General features: G+C 58.8%; 5 protein-coding genes across 5 annotated transcripts; 4 read left to right on the top strand and 1 right to left on the bottom strand.

Moving 5' to 3' along the window:
* Window positions 1-1576: 1576 nt before the first annotated feature.
* CLF1 (uncharacterized protein) lies at window positions 1577-3804 on the top strand (the record flags this gene model as incomplete). Its single annotated transcript, XM_060600795.1, has 2 exons — window positions 1577-2444; window positions 2480-3804. 2 exons carry the CDS (start codon window positions 1577-1579, stop codon window positions 3802-3804), a joined length of 2193 nt encoding a protein of 730 aa, XP_060457353.1.
* Window positions 3805-4239: 435 nt separating this feature from the next.
* Window positions 4240-4684, top strand: CcaverHIS019_0409070 (uncharacterized protein; the record flags this gene model as incomplete). Its single annotated transcript, XM_060600794.1, has 2 exons — window positions 4240-4503; window positions 4535-4684. 2 exons carry the CDS (start codon window positions 4240-4242, stop codon window positions 4682-4684), a joined length of 414 nt encoding a protein of 137 aa, XP_060457352.1.
* Window positions 4685-6072: 1388 nt separating this feature from the next.
* Window positions 6073-6468, top strand: CcaverHIS019_0409060 (uncharacterized protein; the record flags this gene model as incomplete). The annotated part of the gene is made up of 1 exon (XM_060600793.1): window positions 6073-6468. The coding sequence occupies one exon, from the start codon at window positions 6073-6075 to the stop codon at window positions 6466-6468; it is 396 nt and encodes a 131-aa protein (XP_060457351.1).
* A 468-nt stretch (window positions 6469-6936) lies between these two features.
* Window positions 6937-8103, bottom strand: CcaverHIS019_0409050 (uncharacterized protein; the record flags this gene model as incomplete). The annotated part of the gene is made up of 5 exons (XM_060600792.1): window positions 6937-7611; window positions 7644-7792; window positions 7835-7898; window positions 7933-7994; window positions 8034-8103. 5 exons carry the CDS (start codon window positions 8101-8103, stop codon window positions 6937-6939), a joined length of 1020 nt encoding a protein of 339 aa, XP_060457350.1.
* A 442-nt stretch (window positions 8104-8545) lies between these two features.
* Window positions 8546-17794, top strand: TEL1 (uncharacterized protein; the record flags this gene model as incomplete). Its single annotated transcript, XM_060600791.1, has 9 exons — window positions 8546-8804; window positions 8848-9764; window positions 9798-11309; window positions 11345-14548; window positions 14589-15223; window positions 15258-16740; window positions 16778-17511; window positions 17546-17739; window positions 17775-17794. 9 exons carry the CDS (start codon window positions 8546-8548, stop codon window positions 17792-17794), a joined length of 8958 nt encoding a protein of 2985 aa, XP_060457349.1.
* Between the last annotated feature and the right edge of the window lie 11 nt (window positions 17795-17805).

Raw genomic sequence — 17805 nt, 5'->3', positions numbered from 1 at the left:
TGGTAGGTAGACTGGGTTGGAAAGAGGGGTTGGAGAGGTGAGGGTGAAGGGGTTGAGGGGGTAGGGGAGGAAGGGGAGGAACGGCGGAACAGTGTTCGAGGGTGCTTTGTTAGGGTAAAACGGCTACACGGGCCGAGGATTGGCGCTGGGGCGATTGACGGAGGCTTGCGGCGTGTCGTGTTGTGTAGCGCTCTTTGACTGTCTCTTTCACAACTCTTTTGACCACACAGGCACCAAACCTTGCCCAATACCGCGCCTCAAGATTCCACTAATCCTTTCTCCTGGCTTCCCACTCCAATTCAATCAATTAACCTGGCCTCTGCATTCATATCAAGGGGTTACCAGACCAACACAGGGTAATCAGCATGGTGCACCTGGTCTGGACGCACTGGTCGATGTGGTGTAGGTGGTGCGGGTGGGCTGCATGGGCTGCTGTCTGCTAGCTGCTACTAGACTTATTTCATGAGGGCGAAACGAGTGACGGAAACGTGTCTCGTTTGCCCTGGATGTGCATGGTCCGGACCTAACTGTATTGAGAGGTGCGAGATCGCTAACGTACAACGTGGCCTGTCGCGTCACAGAGTCGGGTACGTCGCGTACGTCGCGTCGCGTTGTGCAAAACTTGACAGTGAAATGTTGTGCAGATGTACATGTGCATAGAGTAGATAGGAACATGTGCCATACAATGATGCCGAAACCGAGGCCCCAAGGATCCACCATGTCCATACGCTCCTTGGCCCTTTGAGCGGTGCGATCGCTTGGCTTGGCTTGGCTGCTCCCTACTTAATCCTTGATCCTTGATCCTACTTGAATTCGATTATCGTAATCATCTTCCCGCATCGTCATTACAACCCGCTGAAGTCGCCCAACCCGTTCTAATCAGAAGATCAGGCACGGTCGACTTGATCCTTCCATTTCTGGCGATCGGTGCGGATGGGATCTACATAACTAGCTACCTTGCTTGATCGGGATGCCTTTAGTTCCCCGTGACATGCGTATCACAGCCATCACAGATCTGATGGGTGCAAAGGATCTGGATCTGCTTGAGATAGCGAGCAGAAGCAAGTGGTAGATGCAAGGCGGCTGGTCAACCATTCGAGTGGGTAATGAGCATATTCTGACCATGCTGACCAAATGGCCGCGTTCGAGACACGTGTCGTGTATCGCGTCTCATCGCACATGGAATACTATATAACTCGCCGCCCGCCAAACTCCCAGCTCTCGCAGGCTGCCAGCTGTCAGAGCGACGCCGTCGCAGCGTGGTCAACCAACATGACAGACGTGATCATCGCTCCTGCTCGTCCTTCCATGCATGGTGCGCTGCCCTCCCCGACAGTTGTATCCTATTTTTATCTCAATCCAGGTCCCTCAGATGCGTAAATAATCGCAACACAGAGACTCCCAGAGCTATTCCCCAGATCCCCGCACAAGCGGAATGTGTGGCATGGTGACAGATCGCCACAACCCTCACTCCCGGATAATTCCGCCACGTGACTACCAACTTGCCACCTAACTTCGATTCCACAACTGACGTCCAACTAACCAGCACCAACACCCACCACAACAGCCAGCCGCCATGTCCGGACGGGACCGCGATCCGCGCAACCGCGAGCCAAGGGTCAAGAACCGCGCGCCCGCCACGGTCCAAATCACGGCGGAGCAGATTCTGCGCGAGGCTCATGACCGCCAGGAATTGCCTGTCCAGGCGCCCAAGCAGCGCATCCAAGACCTTGAGGAACTGCACGAGTTCCAGGGCCGCAAGCGTAACGAGTTTGAAGGACGTATTCGATACTCGCCAGACGCTATTCGTGCGTGGATCAAGTACGCGACATGGGAGGCTAGCCAGAACGAGTTTGAGCGGTCGCGCTCTGTGTTTGAGCGTGCGCTCGACGTCGATCCACGCCATACCGAGCTGTGGATCAAGTACTGCGACATGGAGCTGCGGGCGCGTAATATCAATCACGCACGCAATTTGTTCGACCGTGCCGTTACGCTACTCCCCCGCGTCGATTCGATCTGGTACAAGTACGTGTACCTCGAGGAACTGCTCCTCAACATTGCGGGAGCGCGGCAGATCTTTGAGCGCTGGCTCCAATGGGAACCACAGGACAAGGCATGGCAGAGCTACATCAAACTCGAGGAGCGGTATAATGAGCTCGACCGAGCCAGCGACATCTACGAGCGCTGGATTGGCACACGGCCGACTCCCAAGAACTGGTGCCTGTGGGCCAAGTTTGAGGAGGAGCGCGGCGCGTCGGACAAGGCGCGCAAGGTGTTCCAAACGGCACTCGAGTTCTTTGGCGACGAGGAGGAGCAGATCGAGAAGGCGCAACAAGTGTTTGCCGCGTTCGCACGCATGGAGACGCGGTTGAAGGAGTATGAGCGCGCGCGAGTGATCTACAAGTTTGCGCTAGCGCGGCTGCCTAGGTCGAAGAGTGCCAACTGTAAGCTAGTCTGGTTTTATGATAGCTGACATCAGTGTACTCGAGCTACACCAAGTTCGAGAAGCAGCACGGCGACCGGTCTGGCGTTGAGCTCACAGTCCTCGGTAAACGACGAATCCAGTACGAGGAGGAGCTCGCGTACGACTCGACCAACTACGACGCATGGTTCTCGCTCGCAAGACTCGAGGAGGACGCGTACCGCGCCGAGAAGGAGGACGGGGAAGACGCTGACCCAGGGCGAGTGCGTGAGGTGTACGAGCGCGCAGTCGCCAACGTCCCACCAGCGAGCGAGAAGCGATACTGGCGGCGATACATCTACTTGTGGCTGCAGTACGCGGCGTTTGAAGAGATCGACACGCAGGATTATGACCGCGCGCGCGATGTCTACAAGGCGGCGATCCGGTTGGTCCCACACAAGGTGTTCACGTTCGCCAAGTTGTGGCTCGCATACGCGTACTTTGAGATCCGGCGAGTCGACGTCAACGCGGCGCGCAAAGTACTCGGCGCGTCGATTGGTATGTGCCCCAAGCCCAAGCTCTTTGCGGGATACATCGAGCTTGAGATGCGGTTGCGCGAGTTCGACCGCGTGCGCAAGCTGTACGAAAAATTCTTGGCGTACGACGCGTCGTTATCGTCGGCCTGGATCCAGTGGACACAGATGGAGGCGCTGCTTGAGGACCTGGAGCGTGTGCGCGCCATTTACGAGCTGGCGGTCCAGCAGGACCTCGACATGCCCGAGCTCGTGTGGAAGGCGTACATCGACTTCGAGATTGAGGAGGGTGAGCGCGAACGCGCGCGCCACCTCTACGAGCGCCTGCTCGAGCGCACGGGACACTACAAGGTGTTCATCTCGTACGCGCTCTTGGAGGCGAGTGCGTTGGGCGGCGGCGAGGACGAGGACGGCAACGAGCTCGATGCGGTACCTGGCGACGATGGGCGTGCGAGGGCCATCTTCGAGCGCGGGTACAAGGACCTGCGTGCGCGTGGGGTGAAGGAGGACCGCGCGCTCCTCCTCGAAGCATGGGAGAGCTTTGAGGAGGAGAATGGGAGTGATGACGACCGCGCCGAGGTCGCAAAACTCAAGCCGCAGACGCGTCGGCGGTGGCGGCCACGCGGGGACGGCAGCGGCGAATACGACGAGTATTGGGACATCGTGTTTCCCGACGACGAGAAGGAGGAGAATCCCGCCGCGTTTGCCATCTTCCAAGCTGCCAAGGAATGGGCCGCGAACAAGGAGGGCGGCGCGGGTGGTCTCAACTACGAGATGGACTCGGACTCGGACTCGGACTCGGACAGCGACGGAGAAGAAGGGGAGGGTGGGTCAGGGGAGGGGCAGGCCGAGGAGATGGACGAGGACTAGGGCCAGTAGCACATGCAGCATCGTGTATTCCAAACAGCTTAAGTGCATCAGATTTGGCCATCCCACCATCAGATTGATTCACTGCAGTGGCTCTGCGGTCTTGGCATGCTGCTTCTGCAACCCACTTGCACTCAACAGACCGGGCATGCTGCAACCCCAGTGTGTACTCCATTCGCACTCGTCTGCACCATAGATTGCATACATGGCATTCATCAGATCAAGAGGGGAATTAGGCTACTTGGACTACCTGGACGCCACAGGTCCAAGTCGAAAGGTCACATGCGCCGCCGACGCCGCCAACGCCGCAAGTACGTCCTCCGTCGGAGCTACACCAGTTCATGCCCTAGGGCGGTGCACGGCGATGCATATATTCTGTCTGCTCTGGTCTTCTTGTTCCTCCTGGCCCCACCAGAACTGGCAACAATGCTCGCTACAATGCTCGCCGTCCTCGCCGTCCTCGCCCCTGCAGTCCGAGCTCAGGTCGAAGCAACAACCACCGTCTCAGCTTCGGCCATCACCGTCCCGCTTCCCGTCACAATCACAGTCTCGCCGGCTTCCCACTCTTGGGCGATAGTCTCTGCCACCACTGCCTGGGCTGCCTCACACTCCGACTCGGGGTCCTGGGCCCACGGCCCGCCGGCGGGCGATATCGCGGCGATCGTGCTCGGCGTAGTTGTTGGATTGCAGTTTATTGCTATCGTAAGTCACGAAGAGAGGAGGTTGACGGAAGCTCCTGATGCTGCTCTGGATGCGGAGGATTCGGCGGCGTCTCGCTGTTGCACAGGCGCAGCGGCCTAGTGAGGTACACGTTTGGCATAATAAGTCAATGGAAATCGAGAAGGACAAGGTGTGCGGTTGGTGTGTCAAGGATGGCCGCTAGTAAACCAATACAAAATCGATGGTGGAAGTATCTCAAGTACATATCTGTAAGAGTTGGGCAAAATCGAATGAGACCATCGAGATAGTGCCTCCTTCCAGGATCCCAGGAACGGTATCCCGAGTAGAATCTCAGCCAAACTAGTAGTGCCCACAATCCATTACAGTTACAGCTACAGCTAATGTCCATAGTATTTCAACCACAGCCTCTAGAGACTCTTCTCCTGCATTTCGATGCCGCTGAACCGCGGCGGCGCTTTGCGGCTTGTCTTGCGGACTTGAGGCCTAGGCTGAGGGGGCGAGGCGAACTGGAGCCGTCCTCCAAGCGGGGGAGGGGGGATCCACGGACCCGCGGTCGGGGATGTGTTAAGGTTGACGGATGAGAGCCAGGCTGAGCGGCGTCTGAGCGACCGGTTACGGTATAGTAGCACTCCCTGAAGTTAGCTTGGACGAGGGGGACGCACAATAACGGCTCCGGCGAGGGCGAGGGACACGCCGAGGATTATGGCAGCGATGGCTGGGGCTGAGATTGCCGACGGGGCGGAGGAGGTGGAAGCGGAGAGGGATGAGAGGGGCGAAGTCGAGGGCGAGGGAGTGGGGGAGGAAGGCGAGGGGAAGAAGAAGGATGGAGAGGTTGATGGGGATGTGGTCGAGTGGGAGGGTTGAGCGGAGGCCGGTTGGGATGGAGTCGTGGACAATTCCTGCTGCTGGGACTGGGACTGCTGAGACTCGGAGGCAGGCTGTTGTGAGGATTGTTGCTCTTGTCCTGACTGCTGTCCTGGCTGTTGTTGCTGTCCGGGCTGCTGCTGCTCTTGTCCGGGCTGCTGCTGCTCTTGACCAGGTTGCTGCTGTTCCGGTTGCTGCTGTTCCGGTTGCTGCTGTTCCGGTTGCTGCTGTCCTGGCTGTTGTTGTCCTGGCTGTTGCTGTCCCTGCTCCTGCCCAGCCTGACCCTGGCCCGGTTGTCCAGCGCCATCCGTAGGCATAGGCGTATCGTTCGTGGTGAGAGGTTGGGCGCCCTGCGCGTGCGCAACGGCAGCAAGAACGATTAAGGCGGGGAGCATGATATCTGTAGTGGAAGAAAGAGCTATCCATACCGTCAGTCGTCAGTTGATATATCGTGAGTTGGTGGCTGAGTGCACTTGTACTGTACACGAGATGGTGGCTGAGTGAACATGAGATACTAGGGGGTGCATGAGACAGCCGCATGGTAACGAGCCGTGGCAGATCGAGTCGCCTACGAGTGAACCTAAGGTCGATGATGATGACCAGGCGTGGGCGATCTGGATTGACAATCACCGTCCCAACCGCAGGCATCTCTCACCCATTCCGGAAGACTCTGAGAGCTGTGCATCAAGCCCCCGCCAGCCCAGCGTGCCCGACATCGCAGTGCAGATGTCCACTCCCCATTCCGGGTCGACCATCAGCTTCGACCCGCTCAATCGAGAAGGAGCCTGCGCTCCGTCGCCAAACTCTCACAGGTACTCCGACCCGTTTGCGGACGAGGAGGATTTGCAGCCTCCGGCCCCTGCCACGACCCAGGATCATTTACCCATGCCCGTTCACATCCGCGGATTCAAGCCTCGTCTCCAGTATTACAATTACGACTCTGTCTCCGAGTCGGATGTCTCAGTCAACGTCCAACCTCCGGATCGCCTTTCGCAGCAGACTACTACCATGGGCTCCAATCTCTCGTTGAGCGGTGAAGCCGACCACCCGCCTCTGTCGCCGATGTCCGACGTGTCCTCTGGCACTTTTGGTCCGCGGACATTTGGGCGGGAGCGGCTCTAGCCTTCTTGCCCCGTCAACCCTGCGCTCTGACTCTCCTCTGTCTATGCCTCGTGTCCCGTTCGCGTCTGACCCTAGCAGGTTAGCACCCAACTCCAACCGACTCTCGGTCATGACTTGGTCCAGCATTGCAGACTCATTTGTCACCGCCGGCGCCGGCTCTCCAACATACGCCAGCTCCAACCCGTCCGATTACTTCACTCCAGACCAAGACCCGCCTATATCTGCCTCGCCCAGCGTATCCGTTACCCTCGTCAACGAGAGGTCGTCCTGCTGCACTACCAGCGGCGCGTCCCTGAACGCTGAGGGTACAGAGCAGCCGAGCAGCCCGGAAAGGTGCTGGAGCATCCCCTGCACCCCGAGCATGTAGCGTTTTGCTTCTTACCATGTAGGCTTATGTGAGCCCATGTAAATGTTGTAGAATGTACATGCGACAGAAGAAGTTACACATTAAAAACAGAAGTGGTGTCGTTACATGGCCTCGCCGTCCGTCTCGTCAAACACCTGTTCAGGGGGTGGGCTGTCAGCCTCGGCACGGAAGCCGAGAACACCCGCGTCAACGACTGGTGCCTCCTCCATCACGGTCTGGGGGACGTTCATGCTCTCGAGGCGCTCCTTCTCAGCGTCAGCCTCGAGGTCCTCGGCCGTGAGGCTGCTTAAGCGGCGTTCGGGCATCTCAGGGCTCTTCTCGTCTTCGGGAGGTGGGGCAGCAGCAGCTTCCTCAGCGATGCCCAGCATCTCGCGGAGTGCTCGGTTCTCCTCCTCGAGACGCTGGATCTCCATCTCCCTCTCGAGTGCCCAGTCCCCCAGCCCATCAGTCCCAAAGTATCCTCCCGAGCTGCCTGGAAGGAAGCCGGGGAACGCCTGAGGGCGGGGCCTGGGCCGTGTACCGGTGCGCGTGGGGGAAGACGCCATCGAGCGTGGTGAACCTGGGCTCTGGAGACCAGGGAACGCGCCCTCATCGACAGGGGATTCCTCGCCGTTCGTGGAGCGCAACGCAGTGCGTAGCAGCGTGGAGAGACGTGTGAGGAGGAGAGACAGCGATGTGTCGTCGTGTAACTGGGCAGCGCTGTGCGCTGTTTGAAGACTCTGCAGGAGCTGAGTGTAGTATGAATGCAGCGCGAGGTCGTGCTGCTGACTCGCGTGCTAGTGTTAGCGATGGAAGGAGGGATACTCACCGCAACGCCACGGAACTTGCCCATGACCGTCTCCAGTGTCTGTTCATATTCTTTGAGCAGCGTATTGAGTTGCTTGTTCTCGTGTTGCAGCGTCTGGTTCTCCAGCACGAGGTGCGACGCGAATGCCTCAAGCTCGGTCTGGAACTCCTCTTGCCGTTAGCTGTGGATTCGAGAGATAAGAGATAACCCACCATCTGCGATGTCCAAGTTGAACCGCCGAAGTGGGAAGCCCGCGCCGACGTGTGTTGCCTGGCCCTGCTGTCAGCTCTGCCGTGGATTAGAACCTTACCTTGACGTTGTCGGCGCGCGACTTGAGCTGCTCGACGAGGGCGCGGTTGTTTGCGAGTTGTTCTGCTGTCAGTTTGTCTGTGTGGGAGGCGAGCGGCGTACCTGACAGTTCGTTGACGAGCCCCCAAAGCTTCATCATCTCCTCCTCGTAGTCTATCATCTGGTGTGCCATGGTGTAAGTGTTGCGATGCACGAAGGTGAGTCAGTGGTTGAGGTTGAGCTTCGATAACAGTGACAAGGTGTCAAGCCAAGCGCACGCTGGGCGCGCAGAGTGACGTGAACGGAACCAAATTCGCCGCTCACTGTTGTACTGTAGTGAGGCACATTCAGGCACGTCACTGTGAGGGAAAGTGTCCGACGAGCAGTGACGCGACCGACTTTAGCATCGACCAGATTGCAACTTTGTACATTGTACACTGTACATTGTACGCTGTACACTGTACACTGCACCTGTCAGAATCGAAAGAACTCACATCTTATCATTCCTCCTCAACCCACTCACATCCTCCCTCTTCGTTCCCCATTGCTTCTCTCTATCTGTTTCAACTCGCATTCCTCCTCACTCCACCTTCCTCCACCTCCACCAGCGCGTCGCCAGCCAATGTTCCGCAGCCATGAGCGCGGTCCCGGGCCTCTCTGGAGCCCTCAAACTGTACGAATCTGACAAGGTCAAGGACCGTATGCAGGGCGGCACCGTCCTCCGTGAGATCATCGGCAACCGCGCCAACCTCGAGACGCTGCAAGCCATAGCGAACCGCGACGGAGGCAAGGGCTGGATCGCTTTCTTCCAGTGCCTCTTCGCGAGCGTGCTCATCGAGAAGAAGGCGGTCATCAAGAAGATTGGCGCGAACACTGAGAGCGGGCTACCAGCTGGTGAGTCACCAGCCTTCCCGTATCTCTTTCCACTAACACCCAGCGTTAACCCGGCTCTCGGATGCGGCGAATCTTGTACGCTTCGCTGCCGAGCGCAGCGTGCACATGATCGGGCGCAAGCCGCTCAGTGCCCTCCTTTTACACATGGTCACGCTGCTCGTGCAGGATGGACGCATCTTCGAGCCTGTGGCTGTCAGCTACGTCAAGGCACTCCGCACGCTCCTCTCCTACCCACCACATCTCGAGCACTTGGATGACGGGCTGTGGCGGCGTCTCATGACTGTGTGCTGGGCGACAATCCTCAGCGAACGCATCCCTATGGACAGCGAGTTGACCGGAGATCCTGACGACGAGGACGAGGAGATCGACACGGACGCAAGTTCGTTCGCGACCGCCGGCTCGTCGCTCCTACTCAACGAGATCGTATCGCTCGTACCGGTCCTGCTGTCCAGCTCCAGCGCTCCTCTCATTCCTCCGCAACCCGCCATGATCGAGGAGCCAAAGCCCGCCCTCGGCTTCACCATTCTCCACAAGATCCACCGACACATCGGCCAGATCGGGCAGGGTCTCGTGTCGACCCACATCCTCCGCGCCCTCAACATTCTACTCGGCGAACTCGAGCTCAACTGTAGAGAGGACTTTACCAAGCTCTCCCTCACAATATTTCCCCAGCTCGCGACGATGTGGACCGCAAAGGCCAAGGGCGACCTCGGTCATCGCGAGCACGTTCTGGTCGCGCTCCGTACCATGCTGCCATACATCACGCACAGCACCATCGCATCAGACAAGAAGGAGACTGTGAGGGAAGCCATGAACCGCATTCTGGACGGCATGCCAAAGGAAGCAGGCTCTCGCGCTGCGGCCAAGCCCTTGGATCTGGAGACCCTGCGATTCAAGGCCGGCGGCACCAAGCTTCCTGAGACTGCAAGTCGCCCGCCATTCGAGCTGATGGGTGTCACCGTTAGTTGCGACAGTGGCTCGAACTGACGCCAGGCTGGCTTTGGCTTCGATGCTGTTCAGGCGTTCAATTGGGCCGCGGTGGAGCTGCTGGCCGACTGCTGCTTCCACACGTACAACACGTACAGTATCGTCTCCTCATCGGCAATGTCCTCCACCCTGAGCCAACCAGCATCTAAACGCCGACGCAAGGATGGTGGCAGTCTGGAGAAGCTCTTTACCCTCATGTTGGGAGGCAACTCCCAGACGCGCCTCCTCGCGACGCAGGTAGTGGTGTTCTTTGTGGACCGCCACTGGTCACGCATTCACGGCGAGGCGAAGGACGCGATGCGACACCGTCTTGTGCAGCTCTTGGACGACGACGACGTGGAGCTGCAGTCATGGGCGTTTATCGGTCTGTCGTGCTTCGCCACCATCGACACGAGCTCTGAGATTCAAGAACGCCGTAGCATCCCTCTAACGCCATCCCACCGGCAGGCGCAGTTCTCGTCATGGAGCCACATGTGGACGCACGCTATCCGCAAAGTGTCAGTCCCCACAGTTGCGCGCACGGCATGTCACGCTGCTGAGGTCTTATTGCACGCTGGCAAGGTCGATCAAGCGCGGAGTCTACGAGACATCCACCAACTCCTGATGATCGTGGACGTCCAAGGCCCGCCTGTGGCTTACGAAGCGACTACTTCCTTCCTCATCGCCTGTCTCGATCGCGTGCGAGCCGACTCTGGGCTCTACGCTGCAAACCTTGAGGACAAGGTCATCGATTGGTTTGGGCGGACGTATATGGCGGAAGGATATCGCAAGACTCCTGGGCCTGCCACACCTGTCAATGTCCTCGACTTCCTCACGCATCTGTGTACTTTCCCCCAGGCCGGCCTTGAGGACGCGACGGTGCTCGAGCTCCTGCCGGACTGCCCGATCGTGAACCGAATCGTTGAGGAGGCCGTCACAGAGCCGCTGCGACGACTGATCCTCGACGCGGAGATGCCGTCGCTCCCCGAGAAAGAACGCAAGACAGCAGCGGTTCCGAGCACGCCAACAGACATGGACTCACTTGCCCTGCTCGAGGGACGCCCACGCAAGCTGTCTGACGCACTCAAGAACGCAATGGAGCGGGCCCTCTCTCAGTGGGCGCTGCTGACGGACCGCTCAAGTCGCCACCTCATCAACGCAACCGCTGTTCGCAAGGGTATTGACCTCGTTGTGATAACCCTTGCATTCCAAGCCGCGATTCACTCCAACGGACTTCGCCCAGAGACCAGTTGCCTCAATCTTGCCGAGAGTCTTCTCGCCACCCTCATCCCTCACATCCGAAGCATGACGGAGAACGTACCCTCACAGTTACTCGTTTGGCGAGGGTTCGCGCCTCTATTCAACACGCATCAGGAGCAGACAGAAGTGTGGCCAATCCTATTAAAGCCAGATCGGGCATCTGGTATTCGTCGTGACGTCCTCCCGTCAACCAGTTACGCGTCGTACTACGACGAGGATGACGAGGATGCTGGAAGCCGTTCCGAGGCCTTGCTCTCCATTGTCTGGAGCAATGAACAGGTGAGTTCTCAGTCAATGGTAGAGCTGACTCTGAGACTAGCTCAGTCCTGGACGATCTCGTGCAGACAGCGAAGCAAGCTCTCGAGAACGTGCGAGGCTCAAGCGGTGCCGCCGTGATGGCACTAGAAGCCGCTGACGACGACGACTTTGGTCCGATCCTTAACGTCGAGTCAGACGCCATTCCAGCCTCTCTCGAGTCCCGGGTAGCGCAGCGTTCAACGTCGTCTCTCCTGAAGACACTCGTAGACCTCCGGCTCCGAAGCCAGAAACTACGCTCCCCCGATCGCCGTCCACCCAGGGATGTGGCGCTCGTTAACACCTTCATCCAGTGCGAGAGTGCGCAATTCACGCAGCTCGGCTCTGCTGTGTGTGACGCGATCCAAGACGGCAGTCTTAGACTTTCTGTTAAAGTCGTCGACGCCATGCTAGGAGAGATCGAGGATCGCATCGCAACATATGGGTTCAAGCGCGACAGCGAAATGATCCGTTTGGCCGTAATGTTTCTGGCTCGGACGGCAGCTGTCTGGCTTGCACCCGAGAGCGGCCTCAGTGACAGGGCGATTCAAATGATAAAAGGCTTTGTCATGAAGGTGCAGCACGACTATCCCATGTCGTGGCAGGCGCGCCTGCAACTTTTGCTCTTCATCGATGAGTACCTTGAGTACGACCCGACATTCAGCGCTTGGGCGCATATGTCCGAGACTGACGAGGCCGATGTTGTAATGGGAGGCGAGCACCCCGACGCTCTCGGGCCCATGAAGTACAACCTGGACGCGACTAGCGACCCGGACGCCCGGGTCCGCTTCCGCGCCGCAACGTCTGCGGCCGCAGTACATTACCTCCCAAATATGCCAGCCGACGTCAAGGCTCAGGCGTATTACGACGTCGTCACGGGTCAGTCATCGGATTCGATCTCCGCCGACCGCTTCTTAACCAACCTGCTCTGGAAGATCAACACATGCATCTCCAGCGCACAGCTTCGCTCTGGCACAATTTTCCATCTCTACGAGGTTGCGGACTTTGCTCGCGACTTCCTAGTCTATCTTCGCCCTGGACTGTCTGCCATCGCCAGTCGCCTCGGCCTTGACTCGCTGCAGCCGCTGTTCCACGCTCATGCTAACGTGGTTGTCGTGAACCAGTTAGGTATGGGACAACTGCCACTCGCTTTACCTCCAGAAGTTTACGGCTGCGACAAGCGTAAGGAGTTTGCTCAGCTCTGTCTTGAAGCTGTTGGATCGAAAATTCTCGCCGAGCCGCACCTACCACACAATCTCCCGTTCTTCCAGGCGTTGTGCAATGCCGCCGGTGTAAACGAGCTGCAGGCGCGCATGCGCTACCTTCCTTTCGCGGCTGCGATTGCAGTCGCGCAGACCATCCAGGAGATGGACGTTTCGGAGCCCGCAGCCATCAACTCTCAGGGTCTGGAAGCCCTCCATTCTCTCCAGCAGAATGACGACCTCAACATCATCGACTACCTGGGCCGGAGCGTAGAAATTGTCGTCGCTGGCCTGTTCACCCTCGTTGATCTGAATACGACCAACGACGAGGTGCTCTCCTTCTTGGAGAGCATTGGGTCGAAGGGCCTGGAGGCAAGCGACACCTTCGCACGGCTGATGAACAGCGACCAGTCCCGCGCTAATAGCCCTCCAGCCCTCGACCCAGCTGCGTCGATCTCGGGTGTCCTGTACGCACATCACTTCTTCAAGACACAGTTTAAGTCGATGCGTAAGCCACGGATGGTATTCAATGCCATCGTCCGCCTGTTCCACGAGCTAAACTCGGCGTACCTTGTGAACGAGCAGCGGCGTTATCTCCGCGCTATCGCACTCGTGGTTTCGCTGTACCAGGACGAGTTCGAGTCCGCTCTGGTCCTTCAAGAGTTCCTCCGCAACGTGATCGACTTGCTGAGCATGGACGACATCGGGCCGATCGCATTCTCGATGGTCCAGTGGGGTTTCGACCGGCTCCCACAGGCCAAGGAACCTCTACCTGAGCTTGCCAACCTCTTTATCAAGCTCGGCTCGGTCAGTGCGCAGCTGCACAGCAAGTCGCACATGCAAGTGCTTGCCGCCGACCTCGACCGGTGGGTTGGCAGTAAGTCCCAGTCATGGCACATGTCGGACGCGATAATGCCTGCGCTCGAGTCCGCATTAGTCTTCTGGCCGCAGGGCTGGGTCGAGCACTTCCGCTTCCCAGACCAGCACTTCTTAGACGTGGCCGATTTAGCCAAGCGACCCAACACGAACAGCACCATGGCGCTTTCCAAGCGTCTGGTTGAAGCGGCCCAGCGCCAGGCAACGCGGGAGAACAAGGACAATTTCCTCTCTGCGACCTTCTGGTACCTTAAGCAGGGGCTCAACCCGGATAGGTGGACGCCGGATGGGTCGGCTGCCTTCCTCAACCTTCTCCACATGGTCAATGGCGAGGTCCACGCACCGTCACTCGATACCATCAACAACCTCACTGGCCGGGCCGACATCATGGAGGTCGCCAGAAAGCTGGGTGATCGGCCTCACGACGCCCTTCGCGTGACCGTGCTACAGAGGGTGCTCGAGCAGACCGCCAGCGACGATTACCGCCTCCGTTACACGGCATTCGAGGTCTTACGGACGACTATGCCCATCATCACGGAGTCGTTGAACGCCCTGCCAGCCCATCTGCGGGGTCTGTCTGAGTTCTTGGTTCCCGACACGCCTGTGTCCTGTTCTGAGGAGCCGAACCTCGAAGCTCTAGTGACAGAGGCCAGTTGGATACGCAAGTCGCAGTCGCACGAGGTGTGGGCAAAGGACCTCGCGATAATGCTTGGCGCCCTCGCCTCGACTACCGACAAGTTCTATGCCTGTCTTCAGCCCATGCTGTCGGCACCGGGCAAGGCTGCGATCCTCTTGCCCCCATTCCTGGTGCAAGCTGTGCTCCAGTGTGGCGACCATGATGTGGCTGCAAAGCGGGCTGCTACCCTGTCTGACCACTTCTCCCAGGTCCTGCAGTTCCCAACGGCGTCGTTGCAGACGGTCGAAGCGATCATACAGATCGTCCTCCACTTGCGCAACTTCAGGCCTTCATACGCGACTGGCGAGCTCTCGCACAACCACTGGCTGAGGATTGACCCATTGGTGCTCTCCGAGGCTGCTGGAAAGTGTGGTGCATTCGCGAGCTCTCTGCTGTTCCTTGAGATGGCTAAGGACCGTGACGACATCGGAAACCAGGACCTCGACCTCTCCGACACGCGTGTTCAGAAGGTGCGTTCCCGAGGCAGCATCACAGTGCTGACCTCACCAGATCATGTACGATATCTATAGCAACGTTGAGGATCCCGACGGCTTCTACGGCATCCAGAACAACAACGTCATGGACTCACTGCACCGCCGACTTGACCACGAGGAGCAACCTCTGCGCGCCATGGGCTACAACCTGGCGGAAGTTGAGGCTACACAGAGTCAGGCAACGATGGCGGCACCACTTATTGCTGCGCTGAGCAACCTCCATGACCTCGGCTTTGACACCCTCGCGGGCTCGGTCATGAAGTCGCTCAAAGCGAGACGTGAGGTGCAAGCTGACTCGGACCCATTCTTCCTCGAGCTTGCGTGGCGCATGGGCGACTGGGATGTACCTGTCACCAACGACCTGGCGGCGACCTCTGCCGGGCGGTTTTACAGCGCCCTGCGTGCCGTGCACCGCGAGCGCGACTACGAGGTGGCGCGCCGTACCGTCAGCGAGGCCATTCGTGCCGAGATGGCGCACCTGCAGAAGATCGGCGTGGAGCGCATGACGGAGATCAAGAAAGTTGTGGCAAACCTCCTCTGCCTCCGCGACGTGGAACGCTGGGTTTCCTTGCCGATGCAGCAGGCTCTCGAGCAGGACGACTTCGAGGGACGGTACCTGACGGGCTTCGTCCAACTCGACCCATCCTTTGAGTGAGTTCCGGTCTGGGCACCACTGACAGTTCAGGTTCAAGAGCGCCGAACGCTTATCTGCGACGCGACTCTCGCTTATCCGGTCGGCCCGCGCGCGCGAGAGCAAGAACCTCTTCGGCGACCTCGTTTCCTTACAGGCCGAGGGCCTCATGAAGATGGAGAGCCAGTGTCAGCTGCACATGAGTAAGCTCGCGCGGAAGGAAGGCAACCTCCAAGCGGCTGTCAACGCCATTACGGCTGTGCGAACCCTCGAGCAAAGCGTCGGTTCGCTCTCGGAGACTGCTCAAGACGAGTTCAGCCAAGTGCTTTGGGCACAAGGGGAACACTCCCTCGCCATCAACCACGTCGGCTCAATCCTCACGCCGCTCAAGCTCATGGTCGACGAGAAAGGCCGCAAAGGTCTTCCCAAAGTCACTGCCCGTCACGCGACACTCCTCTCGAGGCAGGCGAACTGGTACTGGCTCGCTAAGCTCAAGTCGGCCGAGGAGATCAGGTCGATATCCAGACGCGCCATGGACCTCGCCACGGCTGCTCGAGCCTCGCAGGAGGACCAGGCTCAGATGGCCCACGACTTTGCCGTCTTCACTGACCGCTACCACCAGATACTGGCCAAGTCGCCGGAGCTGGAGCGTGTCAAGTCGTACGTCGACCGTCGACAGGGCGAGGTTAAGGCTGCGGAGTCTGCTCGTGCGTCGACACCAGGCAGCCGTCGCAGTACCCTGCAGCCTGATCAGCTGCTCGAGGAGGAGAGTCAGAACATGGCCCGCCTTGAGGACGAGCTCCTACGATATGTGGTCTATTCGGTCCAATGTTACGCTGTGGCGCTGAGTTTCACCGACAAGTTCGACGACTCCATCACCCGCCTCTGCTCGCTGTGGCTGGAGCACGACACGAACCAGCAAGCGAACGAGAAGTTCGGGCTCAGGCTCACAAAAGTCCCGACGCACAAGTTCTTGTTTCTCAGCCCGCAACTGTCGGCCAAGCTCTTCCGCCCATCGACCCCAACCGAGTTCAACACCCTACTCAACAACCTCATTCTCCGCATTGCACAGGACCACCCCTACCACATCCTGTACCAGATCATCACACTATCGAACAACCCTAGCGTGTCGCGGTCCACGGGCTCACGTTCGAAAGCCGTTGCTGTTGACGGGCGAGTGGCCGCCGCGCAAGAGATCCTGGACCGCATTTCGGCAGACAACGAGCACCGCGTGGCGCAGACGGCCGTTAAGGCCATGAAGACATTTTCCGATTGCGCCGTCGCTTGGTGCAGTGCAGACCACAACAAGGCCAAGCCAGGAGTGCTGCTCCAGGCCTCGTCCTCGTCACCACTCATGCAGTGCCGCGGCCTCAAAATTCCTATCGCGACCGTGCCTCCACCAGTGGACCTGGAGAGTCGGTACGAGAACATCCCGACGCTCGATCGATACCGCTCCAAGTACAAGCTTGCCGGCGGTCTTCACAGACCTTCCATCATGGCGTGCTACGATTCGCTCGGACAGGAGCACGTCCAATTGGTAAGATGAGGGAGCTTCTCCGGTGGCTGACGAACAGTTCAAGGGTGAAGACGATGTGCGCCAAGACGCAGTGATGGAGCAGGTTTTCGAGATGACGAACCGACTGCTGCAGCGCGACCGCCGCGCCAACGTGCGCAACCTTAAGTTCCGCACTTACAACGTCGTTCACCTCGCCAACCGCTCGGGCATCATCCAGTTTGTCGGCCACACGGTTGCCATCGGAGATTGGCTCAAGGATGCGCACATTCGGTATCGCCAGGGCATCGATGTGAAGGCCGATGTGATCCGTAAGAACATCCACAAGCTCCAGGACGGCACCGGCGATAATGGGCCTGCGATCACAAAGGTGTGGAAGGAGCACATGGCGCACTTCCACCCCGTCATGCGCCATTTCTTTACTGAGAAACGGCGTGAACCGCTGGCATGGTTCACGATGCGGCTCAACTACGCGCGAAGCGTCGCCGTGACATCCATGGTTGGGTGGATGATCGGCCTCGGCGACCGGCACTGTTCCAACATCCTCATCGACAAGGTGACGGGCGAGCTGGTGCACATCGACTTTGGCATCGTGTTTGAGGAGGGCAAGAAGCTGCGCATCCCCGAGAAGGTGCCGTTCCGGCTCACGAACGACATTGTCGACGGCCTCGGGGTCACGGGCGTCGAGGGCACTTTCCGACAGTGCTCCGAGCACACGCTGCGGGTGCTGCGCGAGTCATCCGAGCTCGTCCTCACCGTGCTCGAGGTGTTTAAGCACGACCCTCTGCACAACTGGTGAGCTCATTGATCTGCGGTCGACTAACCCCAGGGTCGGTGACCCAAGTAAGATGCGCCGCGCCGGTGGCGGTCAGGCTCAGGCGCAGGGCGCAGGCCAGGACAAGGCTGAGCGGGTGCTCACTCAAATCCGACAGAAGCTTGGACCTGAGCTCAGTGTCGAGTATCGCGTCAACCAGCTTATGCAGGAAGCGCGGAACGAGGATCATCTGTCTAGGATCTTCATTGGTGAGCCCACGAGTCAGTTTCGCAGCTGACATCAGGCTGGCAATCATGGCTGTAAGACAAAGCTGC

Source organism: Cutaneotrichosporon cavernicola (assembly GCF_030864355.1).
Source record: "Cutaneotrichosporon cavernicola HIS019 DNA, chromosome: 4".
NCBI classification, from domain to species: domain Eukaryota; kingdom Fungi; phylum Basidiomycota; class Tremellomycetes; order Trichosporonales; family Trichosporonaceae; genus Cutaneotrichosporon; species Cutaneotrichosporon cavernicola.
This window is presented reverse-complemented; position numbering and strand designations above follow the sequence as displayed.